At 44.0% G+C, this 14,895-nt stretch overlaps 1 protein-coding gene across 5 annotated transcripts in view; it reads right to left on the bottom strand.

The window, feature by feature from the left end:
* The window catches only part of negr1 (neuronal growth regulator 1), a 217,819-nt gene that overhangs the window by 52,473 nt on the left and 150,451 nt on the right, over window positions 1-14,895 (bottom strand). For all 5 annotated transcript variants that reach the window (XM_080770965.1, XM_080770967.1, XM_080770964.1 and 2 more), the window contains exon 5: window positions 711-831. In XM_080770965.1, the coding sequence (XP_080627091.1) occupies window positions 711-831 (121 nt within the window). The remainder of the gene's footprint in view (window positions 1-710; window positions 832-14,895) is intronic.

Genomic DNA, 14,895 nt, shown 5'->3' with positions numbered 1-14,895 from the left:
TTTAGTGATGCCCTGACCCTGATAAATTGTTGTATTTTGTTTTATGGGATTGCATACACCTTTTCTTTATTTAGGGCGTCTTATGGGTCCTGGTTATCTGTGACCTTCTAACTGGGGGTGTGGTCTATAAATGTTTGGTGGTTATTGTGCCCTGGATTGTCTGTCCTGATGAAGGTCTAATCGACCCAAACGTTGACACAATAAAGAGCAACATCTTTGGAAAGTATCTGACAGTGTGCGGGACCTTTTCTTTGATTTTCAAGGATAACCTTTTTTCTGTACAACAACAACATAACATGCTGATCATAAAAGACCTGTGTTTGTGAAGCGTTTGTTTTAACCTGCTCGGAGTAGGACAACCCCACGGGCGTCGGGGGGTTTCAGCACAATTCAATAAAGTTGTCAATCACATAAAAGCATACTAAAATCTCTCATACTCTTTATTTTACACGTCTCTCTCAACTGCCCTGCACTCACTGTATTGTCCTAATATGACACCCACCCATCCCACAACCTAATTCATAAAAAAATAAAACAACGCCGGGGTGAATGCTAGTATTGGCAAATAAACAATTCCTCGTTCAACCCAACCTTGCACTCCTCTCCTCAACAACGGCGTTCATACGTTGGACCTCTGGCGGACCGCATGGCGCTGACGATGCAGCGGTAAATGTCAAGATAAGGACAGGCAATCCACTCTCGCGTCTCACCTTTTCTCGCCCTTGTACCACTCGAACGTGGGGACGGGTACGGCGGCCGCTTCGCAGCGGAGCAGAGCCGTACGTCCCAGGCCCACCCCGTGGCTCTTCATCTCATGAATAGAAGGGGCAACTGGTGGGAGAGAGAGAGAGAGAGGTTACAGAGAGCCTGACAACAAGGACATAAAACCAGACGCATAAACGCGTATAGGAAACTGGGAATACATGCAAGACTGCACAGTGCACATTTTAAGTCAGGCAGGGCTCAGTGAAGATAACGGGTGCCTTTACAGTACACTTGAAACACGCACGCTACACTGACTGGACGCTGTGGTCAGTGTGCACATTTAGCATATACAGTACACTGTGAAGTCTGTACATATACAGTAGCTGGGTTGTGGGAGGGGGGAATATACATCCTCAGGGTTAGTAAAAATGAGAATGAATTGCATTGCATGGTGATAAATTGCTTAACCCATTCTGACATCCTGACAGTTTTCTGACAGTTTTCTGAAAGAGCTATGTTTCTATGTCAGTCGCTCTTCGATTTAAAAAAAATAGCAGACCTACAAAATAGCAGATCTACAAGCTACAAGCGCCACTCGGTGGCACGCTATGAGCTTGTAGATCTGCTATTTTTCAATAGCTAAAGCATAACATAATGCTAACACCAAAAGGGGTTCCCGCCCAAAATGGCTTAATGGAAGTTCAAAGACTCAATGGCAAAGGCAGGTCCTGTGAATGCAAAATTAATCCTCTTTCATGTGCTGAAACATGCAAATCTTTTTTCGCCAGTGTCATCGAGGCAGCTTTAAACACTTTCTCGAGCAACACCGGGCCAATTGTACCTCAAATATTTAACGCACGTTGCCTTGAAAAGAAAGGAAATTATAAAGAATCCCAAACAAAAGCATTTGGATGAATCCAATATGTGTTCAGACAAAAGGAATGACTCCTCTCTCGTCTCACTATTTCTTATGTCCATAATCAGGAATAAAAGCTTTTTCATTCACTTGTGTAATTCCGACTAATAAGTCTGTATCTAGTGTGCAGCTACTGTTTTCTATAGTATAGTGTCTCCAGTCCATATGAACCAGTAAGACGGGGGGGGTGGGGTGTATCAACATAATGGAATGTCAGAACAGGTCAGCTCCATATATGGAGAGTTTAAGGGTGAAGGATGAAGGAAAAGCCAAAGCATAATGAAAACAATAGTAAGTAAGTAATATGATTAGCAGAAATTAAAGGCAGAGGTGAACATAAAAGGTATTTTGCCTGAACTGGTTTAATATGTTCAGCTTTCTTAGACCTTGTTAAAACTCCTGCAGCATACAGAATGAGCAGCAGTAGTGCCTAAACTGGAAATGAAAGCATTAATTCGTTTTTCTAGTTTGGACACATATCCTCAAATTCTTGCTACATTTATATATATATAGATGATACTGCTGTAAGCTGACTCCGTTAAACCTAAACATTAGATATATTTTTTCGCCCCCTCCGAGTCCATCTGCCCACAGAGCGCCCTGCAGCTAGCGATAAATTGCCATGCATGCCTTGTCAGAAAGTGAGTTATGGAATATTTATATCCCTGACAATTGAGCCTTTGAGAACCACATGCCAGTCAGAGGCTGCAGCCTAAAGGACCAGCTAGGGGGTGGGGTTTCCAAGGCACCCGCAAACCCAGTTTTTTATTTGGAGTTGTACAGTATTTTTGGGAGATCTTCCTCTTGGGATGACCTCGCCGAGGACCGCTGTACTGTACCTGTCCTGTACCGCACAGTCTCCCCAAGGTGGCCGCCTGGCATGATTCCATGTAGCCTTGTGTCCCTTAGCGAGTTAGCGGAGACAGAGACAAATCCGTTCGGAGGCCATGGATGAAAAGGTCTTTTCTTATGGGAGTCGAATATATTTTCTCCTCCGGTTATTATACAAGTTACTCTATGAGTAGCAAGGTGTCTCGCTTTAGCCCGCTATAGCGATGGGGCTCTTGGGTGGTGTTGGTTGGTTGGTTGATCTGTCTATCCACCACTTTGTTCCTAAACAACTGACTGGGTTGGCATGGAGTTTGCTATGCTACCCCCATATAATTAACTTTACTGATGTCGGTGCACGCTTGGTCTTACCTCTTTCGCCCCAAATTTGGCACTTCCACTATATATAATGAATAATAATGAATTGCATTTTTATATAGCGCTTTTCCAAGTGCTCAAAGCGCTTTACAACGGTTCATTCATTCATACATTGGGAGGTGAAGCGGCGAACAGTCAATGCCAGTGTCCTCACTTCCCACATTCACACACCAATGGTGGCGAGCTCACACCGACCAACTCATTGGAGGCAATGTAGTCAGGAGGAGTCGGGATTCGAACCGCCGACCCAGGGATCATTGGACGACCTGCTCTACCTCCTGAGCCACAGCCGCCCTATATGTGGACTGCTGAGCACACTTGCTGTGCATCGTGGCTGAACTCTAAACATTTGAGTGACAACACTCAAATGTCAACATTGAACACAAGATCTCTCATAATCTATAAGGCAGACTGCTTTCCTCTAGCACCTCCTCCAAGACCAACACAGCTGGTAGTGACCCACTCTGTAACTAACTACATCTGTGACCAGACTGGAATCGTTAACGCCAAGAATCAACATTGTATGCCTCAGAGCTTATCAATTCCTTTTACAGCATGTTTATTGAAAAATAAAATTGACAGCTGCTTAATGAAAAATAATGACATCATTAATGTGTCTATGATTCTGAAAATCAAAGGATAAGGAGCACTGTAATTTATTTTCACATGTTCAAATGAGACAGCCATGCATGTTTCTAGACAGGTAGTTTTCCAAGTAGGCCAACAACAGCCAGGGGTCCCTATACCTGAGGTGTACCCAAGCCAAGGAGTAGTTTAATATCACTAAAAACTGAATTAACTTCAAGGCGTAGTGAAATGAAAAATATGTTTTTCACGCTTTTAGACCACATCCATGGTCATCATGTGTATTTTTATATCAAAAGTCCATAAAAAAATCTCTTCTCCACGTATAGTTTTTATTTGTTGACGAAATTGTCAATATATTTAGTCTTAGTTTTATTCATCATAGGTTAGTTTTTATGTTGTTGTTATTTCGTTTTCGTCACTGAAAGAAAGTAGTCGACGAACAGCTTTCGTCATAGTTTCTTATAGTCGACGAAATCAACACTACTACTATGAATTTCTCTGCCACAAGGTCTCTACACTGTGTTCACACTTCACCCGCCCCTATTGCATATGCATATGCCCAGCCCAGCGCAGTGGTATATTAGTATTGCAACGCGAGGCTAAGCCCAACCACCACTGCAAGCTGGAAGAAAACCACTGCAGAGTTGGTTGGTCACGTCTGGCCGAGACGCTCCAAAGTCACCAACAGGTCAGCTCAGTGAATTCAGCTCAGTAAATTCACTCCGTTCCCTCCTTTCATCTCCTGTCACTTCAGATTCCACGGCGGCCCTGATTTTATATTCCACTCATTGCAACGTCCATGAACGCTATTATACTTTAAGTCTGTGATAATAGGCATCCATCTGGGTATTATTGTTTTTTTTATATATTTTTTTGCGTTGACTTAATTTATTCATTCAGATTGCCTTGACTTGCTGTCATTCGTTGGTTGTACTGCTGTGTATTTAGTGCATAATTGGGTTTTTTTCATAAATCTTTTTATTGAGATTTTCACTGAAAGATATCCCAGGATCAGGTAGACACAGTAACAGTCATGATCACAGATCATATTCCTTGGGTAATATGACAGATTTAAAGTAAGTACAACATAAGATCTGAGTTATTTTGTTTGCATGTAATAGGTTACAGAGATAAATAATAAGATAATGCTACTGAACACCCAGAGCCCCTCCCAAAAAGTTAAATAAATATATATTCTCTCCCAGTTCCCCTGCTTAGTGCTTAGTGGTCCATCCCTGAAAATCCCCACAGAAGGTCATTGGGAGGATGAAGATAGTCACGGGTCTCCTCCGATCCCCGAGCTTCTCTTCTCCTGACAGTTAAGAAGAGCCTCACTAGGGGGGGTAGTGCGTATTGTTGATCATATTTTAGTGTAGGATCAATTGTATAGGAGTAGAATTGTTTAATTTAAGTCACTAAACATTGATCGATCATGTACTGATAATGATGCATGTACTTTGGACAGTATAGGGTGGACCTTCCTATTCCTAGACGGCCGCTCTATACCTCCTGAGTCACTGCTGTCCCTACTGCTGTCCCCGTGACCACGCGTGTGTCTTGGAAAGCCCTTTGAGTACTTCATATCCAATGAACACAATGCAATAAGGGACAGCACTCTACTGTAAACAACATTGAGGTGGAGACACATCAGATCCTTAGATAGATGAGGTGGAGACACATCGGATCCTTAGATAGATGAGGTGGGACACATCGGATCCTTAGATAGATGAGGTGGAGACACATCGGATCCTTAGATAGATGAGGATCCGCGCGAAGGTGAAAGACATACATGTGAGCGTTTGTACGCGCGCGGTATGATCATGCGCGAGAGGCGCGTGAAGGTGACAGCTCCGTCTCTGATGATAGATGTACTTCCACCAACCTTCCACCGCCTGCTAATGAGCATGCTGGCACAATTGTGGGTATATGAGGCGTGTTGTTTTTTTCCCCCGTCCTTGCATATATGCCAATTATAATTCTGCGTCTACCTTTACCTGGCTATGGATGCAGATAGAAAGGGGGGGCCTGTGATGTGTGTAACAAGCGGGCAGGTGACAACAGGGGCTTTTCCTGGCCATTCATCACTGTGGGGACCGCTGGTAGCATACTGGGTGGTATTGGTAGGGCTTGACTGGCAGTCTGCATACTGGTGCGTGCGCGTTTGTACCGTGCCGTGCGCGTTTGTAAGTACGTGTGTATGTGTGCAACCGTGCATAGCATGTCTGTGCTTCCATGTTTCTAGGTAATCTATGAGCGCTGAGGTGCCGAGGGCTCTCAGGAGCTTTAACGTGCCAGCTGGTTGTATCTCACAGTGAAAGGCTTCTATTTAATTACTAACAGCATAGGCAGCGGCCCAGCCATAAGCAACAAAACATTATTACAGCTGCAGTATACATAGGCCCCTCCAGCCGCCCCCCGCCCGCTTTTTAAAACCACTTAAACCCTATACTTAGTTAACGTACCCGGAGTACCCCAGAGGTTTGGTTTCGGTCGCCTTCTTTTTCTCCGTCAACAACAAATCTCTTTACCAAAAATAGCCGTGTGTGTGTGTGTGTGTGTGTGTGTGTGTGTGTGTGTGTGTGTGTGTGTGTGTGTGTGTGTATGTGCGTGTTGCGGCCTGCATGACCCTGCAGTGAAAACAAATATAAGAGAAGCGACTCGGGTCACACTTGTAATAACATCCTTCAAAAAGTCCCAGTATACGAGAGGTCGGCTGCTAATCGAAGAGACAACCTGCGGAGATATCCACAACACATCGCTCAAAGGAAGAGAACAGGAGAAAGTGAAAGTCAGAGAGAGAGAGAGAGAGAGAGCGGCTGTGTGACAAAGCCGCTACCGCATTCACAGAGATAGAAGCCAATAACAAAGTATGACAAAAATCAATGTGCGATGCCCGGCAGTGAGAGGCTCTCGCTAGAGTCCCCTGTAATCCTCCTCTGGTGTCATTGTGCTGGGCCATTGATTACCAGGGCCCTCTGAAAGCATCAAAGTGACCCGGCTGTCGCAGCGTTACAGTCGCTGGAGCATCGGACACAGTGGCCTGGGCAGTTGTGTCGATACTTGGAGGAGCCGACACCGGAATTGTGACTTTCATGTTGAAAGTGAAGAGGATGGAAAAAAGCAAGTTGTCTGTGGCCATGTAGTCAAGTGTACCTGTATGTGTACCTGCCAGAAGCGATAAAGATAAAGATAAAGCCCTTTCAAGTTGTTTTATTTAATATTGGGGGGGGGGGGGGGCGGGGAGCCAGTGTGATGCAGTCTAGTTTATGTTATCAGTTGGCTTAATACTGTTGGAGTCCAGTGATTCCTGTGCATTAAGTCTCTAAAGATATTTTTTTCACGATTAGTTTGCAGATACAGTAAGCAACAAAGCGCTCACAAACCTTACACATTTTTACTTTGTCAAGCAGAATAGATTTAGACATTCTCTCGGATGACATACAATAACATTCCAGCTTACTAAGCACACGTAGGGAAAGGTCACCTGACTAGAAAACATCCATTCTTCAAAAAGGACAAGAAGGCTGAAGCTAGTTTGGGTGTGAATAATTGTCCTTCTCAACAGTCAGTGTCACACAACCTGCCGGAAATCTGTCGGGCTGGAAGAGAGAGAAAATGCTCGCTATAATGTCACGGGAGGTCCGAATCTTTTATATGCATATCAATAATATAAAATCTCCCAATTTAGTGGCTGGCAGTAGGCTCCGTGAAGACTGATCACGGCCATAAAACCCCAGCCCAATCTAGTGAGTCCAATTTGAACCTGCTGGCACGTCCTACATCATCATATATTTTGCAATACGGCGTCAGGGCTTGGAGAGTAATGCAAAGTAGAGCACTAAAAATCATGAAGGCCCAATAATCCAGGTAATTTAGTGTCTACAGAACGCTGTAGAGGCACAGTAAATCATGCTTCGAGTCATGGTGAACTCCAGCAGATGGGGGTGGGGGGGGGTGGGGGTGAAATCAGGATGAGAGTGCGTATGTGTGTGGAGAGAGGGTGGGGAGTGTGTGTGTGTGGGGGGGGGATCCAGGAATAGCACAGCGCTGGGGAAGAATAGATGAAGGCAGGGCTCCACTAGGTGACAAATGGCCGGTAGAGGGTCGATCATAAACCGACTTCCATTACATTTACATTATGCAGACCTTGTCACCAAAACAAAGATGACCAGTTCGATGGAACAAGCTCTCACAAAGCCCAGAGAATGCCAGAGTGTAAATGATGGATAGGCCGTTTAACCTCCGCATCTAATATTAATGGACAGGCAGGTTTGTTCAGAAAGCTTTTTGCCTTTTAACGTTCAAGCCACAAGCTGAGTAGTTTTGCCTTAAGCAATTCTCACGCGACAACTGTATTAATGATTAATTGGTGTGTTTTCTAAACAGAATATGATTTATTCAATAGCAAACTATTGTTCACCGCGACAACCCGGGCAAGCTTTTTAACCCCTTCTGACCTGAGATCAGATTCTAAAAAAGGTCTTCTACAACCTGACAGTTTTCTGAAAAAGCTATGTTTCTGGTTGCAGTACTTAGTTTAGACAGTTTTTGGTTTAGACTAGTCATTGGTTAGACCAGTCATTAGTCCTACAACTATACAACCTATCTCAAACCCTCACCCTAAACCTAACCTCCAACGGGGCAGCAAACCTAAACCTAACCTTAACCCATGTCTAACCAATGACTAGTCTAAACTAAGTATGCACCCAGTAGCGTGCCACTCGGTGGCGCGCTACGGGGTGCTTGTAGATCTGCTATTTTTCAATAGCTTAAAGCACAACATAATGAACATAATAAACCCTAACACCCAAAAGGGGTTCCCGCCCGAAATGGCTTAATTAAAAGATCAATTAATAACCCTACCTCTTCAGCCAGATTTGAAAATGAGTTTTCCTTGCAATTAAGAAAGGGGCTCATCAGTGCATGACTTATCAGCTTACACACAGAGACGCTGTTTCCTCGGCGCCATCTGCAGGCCTCATTGTCCTCCGTTTATTCAGTCAGGGATGGTTCCGCAGCCAAGATTTATTAATTCATTAAGGATTTCTATTCAGAACGGCCATGGGGACATTGTGTGATTCACTATGGGGACATTGTGGGGGTTCACTCCTGACTTCATACAATGCATGGAATATATAAATAACTGCCTTAACACACTATGGGCAGGAACCCCTCTTGGTGTTAGCATCATGTTATGCTTTAGCTATTGAAAGATAGCAGATCTACAAGCTCGACGAGCTTGTAGATCTGCTATTTTTGAAAAATCGTGAAAATGTGGTGGAAATCTTTGAATATATATTCTTTCAGAGCGAACATTTTTAACTCAAATCTTTGCTGTCCCTGGAACTACATATTTTCAGATAGGGGACAGCGGCCAAATACATATATTTTTGGGGGTCCTTGACATGACAATGTTTGAGAACCACCGACATAGAAACATGAGGTTTTTCAGAAAACTAAGACCTTCCATGGATTTGTAGAATGGATGGTATAGTCTAAATGGGTTAACATGTGGGACCACATGGGTCCACAGTAACCAGCGAATCTGGTCCGAGGCTATAAAAGCCCTCCCGTTGCCCTTCTAATCAGATCAGATTGCCGCGATGTAAGGATGTAAATAGCATTAACATACTGTACTGTACTGTACTGTACTGTACTGTACTGTACTGTACGACCTTATGGGATTCCAGCATGTCAAATTAGACCATGTCCATATTAATATGTTATAAGTGAGTCTTATGCAACACTTGCAGCAGGCATGTTGCCTATCGTCATGGGCAGAGAGCAGCTTTGATGGTGAAATTATTTATTGATCAACAGAGATTTGTGTATTCATTTTTTTTTTGTGTTATCAGATAATCAGTGATTCATCGTGTAGAACATTTTAATATTATCAGATAATCAGTGATTCATCGTGTAGAACATTTTAATATGTGCCGTTTCACAACTCCGTCCGAATGTGAACGCCTGTCTTTGCTCGCTGCCTGAGGATGTGATGATTGCTGATTGAAACGTGATGTATTTTCCTTATTTAAAAATGAGAACTTAACTCGCTTAACTTGAAGCACTTTCCAGATGTCCATCTGTAATGCATGGAGCATGAGCATTTACCATATTTGTGTAGAAGTTATTACCATATTGTTTTTAATCTAAATTGCATTAGGTACTGTATAGTACATGGCTGACAGTCGACACAGCCACGACAGAGACATCACAGCAGTAGGTTTTTAAAGATGGACTTGGGAATTGTACTCAACAGAAAGCTGGTTATTTCGCTCATTTCTCGGAGCTACAGACGCATCACGACAAGAGCTTTGGAGAAAAATAGATGGATGGATTTAACCCATTCTGACCTGAGATCAGATTCATACGAGGTTTCCACTGGACACGCACTGGTCTGATTAACCCATTCTGACCTGAGATCAGATTCTAAAAATGTCAGTCGTTCTTCGATTTTTCAAAAATAGCAGACCTACAAGCTCGTAGCGCGCCACTCGGTGGCGCGCTATGAGCTTGTAGATCTGCTATTTTTCAATAGCTAAAGCATAACATGATGCCAACACCAGAATGGGTTCCCGTTCAGAATGGGTTAAATCCAAACAGCTTGGGGGCTGTTTGGCTTTAACTCAGTGCATGGGATTGGATCAGAATCCACCGGCGCTAGGAAGAAGCCAATCTTCTTTTGAAATGTCAGCCTCGGTATACATACATGTGTATATCAGTAGAGATAGTTAAAATTATCCCAAAATGCGCAGCTACACACATCTACTGTAGAATACTTGAGACAATGTGCTGAAAATAAACGCTATAGATTTGATTTGAGCAGCGGATATGTTTATTCAACCACTGCCAGCACAGAGGATATAATCTAAAGACACGCGCGCGCACGCACGCACGCACGCACACACGCCATCTCCGTTTACTTCGTTGTCATTACTCAGATGTTGTAATATTGTGCAATGCTGTGCAGTCATTAACATGCAAGGCATGTGAGCTGCAGTCCTCCTGACCACAAGTAAACAGGTTAAGCCTATTATATACGAGAGACGGTCACGACTTTCCCCAAACCGCTCTCTGTGAGCGGGGAGGGGAGTGGGAGGGAGTTGCCATGTTTGGTGGGTATATCTATCTATACCAGGGCAGGGCTGGCATACCAACCAGGCACACAGAGAGAGAGAGAGAGTTTTAGACCCAACAGAGAGAGACGACAGGGCCACGTCAAGCATTTGAAGTGTCCACATTAAGCCCTGTGCATATTAACAAGGCTCAGAAGTCTATCAATATACCCGGGCTGTAATTGCTTATTGTCGTTTTAATGCATGCTCATAATTAATTTAACCCGTTTTGAGCGGGAACCCCTTTTGGTGTTTTAAGCATTATGTTATGCTTTATAGCTATTGAAAAATAGCAGATCTACAAGCTCATAGCGCGCCACCGAGTGGCACGCTAAGAGCTTGTAGGTCTGCTATTTTTGAAAAATCGAAGAACGACTGACATGGGTCAGTTTCAGAAAACTGTCTAGAATCTGATCTCAGGTCAGAACGGGTTAAAATGATTACAGTTTTGTCTGCCAATTATACTGTAAGCAGCAGGAAATAAAAGTGAGGTGCTCCTGTTTTCTTCCTCTGGGGGCCATAAGCGCTGCGGGGTGCTGGGAAGGGAAGCGAGCAGAACAACAGGGAGGGAAGCGTATATACAAATGGCTGGCAATCTGGGAAGCGTATACAGGGCACAGCTCCGCTCGGCGAGGCAGCAGAAAGTGGAATCTCACCGTGAAAGAAGGCAGAGAGCGCTGGAGGGGGAAGGACGGACAGACACACGCACGGTGCACGCACACACGCGTACACACACGCACGCACACGCTCACACTCACACAGCAGAAGCAGCAACATAAGCTCACAGCTGCGCCCTAAAACCAAACTTGTACGCTACCAGAGATAGCAACACCTCATAGGAAGGCAAGACAAAAAGAGAACATACAAGGTCAAAAGGCTTTTTGTACGGCCTGTTATACTCATTAAACATCCAGTGCTGCATCATGGGAGTTTCAAAGACAAACTCACTTCACAAGATCTGAGGGAAAGTTGGTGCTAGTCTCAGTAGTCTGGGCTGCGTGATAGAGCCGTTACATAACCCCCTGCTTTGGTATCAAAACACATCTCGATGCCAACATGAAGAAAAGGGCGATTTGCAGAGAAAGAGTTCCGCGGGCCTGCCTGCATATAGCATCAGCATTCCAAACATCTGTGGTGTGTGTGTGTGTGTGTGTGTGTGTGCGTGTGTGTGTGAGCGTGGCATCAGCTCATCTCTCCCGTTTATATATATTTAATTTCCCGGTGAGTGTTTGTGCAGCGCGGCTGTCCTGCTATTATAGGGATGGAGAGAGACACAAACAAAACATCTGGTGCATTTTCAAGTGGCATTAGCCTAGCAGCACAGCAGCACCTGAAACAGACAGAGGCAATGTGACAGACAGAGAATCATCAAACAGGGACGTCTGGAGGTCAGCCATTTCACCATGTCTGACTCAAAGTGTGTAGGACGCTGTCAGTTATCATCTATATAGGTTGGACACAGTGGTTCTCAACCAGTGGTCGGGGGACCACCGGTGGTCCGCGAGGGGGTTTCAGGAGGTCCCCATGCAGCTAAATGATGAGAGAGTTGGTAACCACATGGTTATATAGATCTTTAACTCTTTCTTGAGAGTGTAAAATGAAACCAAATGGACCCGTACAGGTTCATTTGCTGGTTATTAACCCATTCTGACCTGAGATCAGATTCATACGAGGTTTCCACTGGACACACACTGGTCTGATTAACCCATTTTGACCTGAGATCAGATTAAAAAAATGTCAGTCGTTCTTCGATTTTTCAAAAAATAGCAGACCTACAAGCTCTTAGCGCGCCACTCGGTGGCGTGCTATGAGCTTGTAGATCTGCTATTTTTCAATAGCTAAAGCATAACATGATGCTAACACCACAATGGGTTCCCGTTCAGAATGGGTTAACTGTTATTCTGATCAACGTTTGCCCGTTAACTCTCCCAGGACAAAATAGATAACAAAATATTCTAAGTTATCCTGGGCGGCTGTGTCTCAGGAGGTAGAGCAGGTCGTCCAATGATCCCTGGGTCGGCGGTTCGAATCCCGGCTCCTCCTCCTGTCCACATGTCGAAGTGTCCTTGGGCAAGACACTGAACCCTACATTGCCTCCAATGAGTCGGTCGGTGTTAGCTCGCCACCATTGGTGTGTGAATGTGGGAAGTGAGGACGCTGGCGTCGCCTGTTCGCCGCTTCACCTCCCAATGTATATGAATGAATTGTAAAGTGCTTTGAGCACTTGGAAAAGCGCTATAAAAATGCAATTCATTATTAAGTCTTGGGTCTGAGACACTAAATCTCATCAAATGGCTCCACCGCGCATTTCAGAGGACTCAAGTGAGTGCCGTGCCCGGCGTCAGGTTGGTCGGATGGGGCCAAACCATCGATCCAACCGATATGCCCATACTGTATGTACTGTAGGCATACAGTATATTGAGATCCGGTTGTCTAGACTAGAGACCTGCCCATTCCACCGATATGCCCATATATATGAGACCGACCACTGGTATTTTCACCAGCCTAGTAGCCTACGTATCAAACAATTAAACGAGCGACAGAATTACAACACTGTTTACAACCAAAGAAAACACCAACATGCAACATACCGTGTGCGCCTTCTGCAGCTTATTTTGGAGAGCTACGTTATCTTCTTATATTTGTTATCTTCTCTTATATTTAATTTTAAGGACACTCTTTTTAACTGGGAAGAGCTCCTTGCACCACTCACTCAGTCAGCTTGTTCTGACTGAGTTCAGCTCGTTCTGCCTGAGCCAGCTCACACAGGTGCCATTTAATGCTGCCTCACTCTACAGTACTCACAGGGCTGGATGGAAATGAGGTGATTAGCTGCTTAGGTGAGCCTAATTCAGCCTGCCCCTGAACCAGACAAAAAGACCACAAATAGCACAGTAGATATCTCACCAAGCATTTACCATCACCATGTACCCAAATAAACACACATAATGTTCATTCATATATACATTTCCGAAAGGTAAGCAATAAAATAGACAAATAGAAAATAGAAATAGAAAAGTACAAAATCCCATTGCTGGGACAGTTACAGGGTCCTTGACATTTTTTTTGTTTGAGAACCACTTGGTCTAGACTCCTCCATTAAATTATATTACGGCATTGAGGGCGCTTCATTAATTTCTTCAAAGATGGCTTTTTAAAATCTCAGGCAGAGATGCTTTCCTGCTTGCTCATCCCCTCCTCCGACTCAGGCACCTAGATAGACACCACAATTTATGTTTTTGATTCAAACTGTGCACTGAGCCTTTTTTCCCATGCAGACAATAATGGCAACCCACCTACGGCTGGGATGATGAATATGTAAATTGGGTCAGAGATCACATTTCATCAGCTGCAATCAGTGCTGAGATATCCTTGTAGCCAAAGCGGTACGTGCTTCTCAGGCATTAACCCATTCTGACCGGGCACCCATTTTGGTGTTGGCATCATGTTATGCTTTAGCTATTGAAAAATAGCAGATCTACAAGCTCATATCGCGCCACCGAGTGGCGCGATACGAGCTTGTAGGTCTGCTATTTTTGAAAAATTCGAAGAACGACTGACATTTTTAGAATCTGATCTCAGGTCAGAATGGGTTCATCAGACCAGTGTGTGTCCAGTGGAAACCTCGTATGAATCTGATCTCAGGTCAGAATGGGATAATATGATTCCAGGCAGCACGACCTCCTGGATGACTGCCATCATTCTGGGCCCACATGATAACAGTTGCCTCCATTCATCATGGAAATACACCAGGAGTAAAGGTGGATCTGTAATTTAATTAGCCACAGTCTGATCAAGGCAGTACTCTGTGGGGAATCATTTGGTTGTTTATCCCATTTAGGCCTGACGTCGAAAAAAATATATATATTCAAAGATTTGTGCCACATTTTCACGATTTTTCAAAAATAGCAGACCTATACAAGCTCGTAGCGTGGCACTCGGTGCTGCGCTATGAGCTTGTAGATCTGCTATTTTTCAATAGCTAAAGTATAACATAATACTATAGTTAAAAAACCAAAAGGGGGTTCCCATTCAGAAGGGGTTATATACACTCAAATGTAATTTTCATGAAATGGTTGAAAGCTCAAAGCACCTGTCATCATATGCAAAGCCAGGCAGCAGACTGCAGACATAATGCTATTTGAATTGAAAAATGTTGTCTTGGTTTGTTTTAGTGGCTCAGTGAATGCTCCCTGTGTGTGTGTGTGTGTGTGGGATGACATGTCTCTCCTCTATCTCTTCCCCTGTTGTTTCTGTCTCTCTACTACCCTCTGAAATAAAGCATTACAATGTCAAAAAGAATATCTTAAAAGAAAAAAGGAAAGTGCTGGGGCTTAATAATTATTTTCATCACTTCGGTTATTA

Source organism: Protomyctophum bolini (assembly GCF_963924005.1).
Source record: "Protomyctophum bolini genome assembly, chromosome: 8".
NCBI classification, from domain to species: Eukaryota; Metazoa; Chordata; class Actinopteri; order Myctophiformes; family Myctophidae; genus Protomyctophum; species Protomyctophum bolini.
Note: the sequence above shows the minus strand (reverse complement) of the source record. Positions and strands in the feature narration are given on the sequence as shown.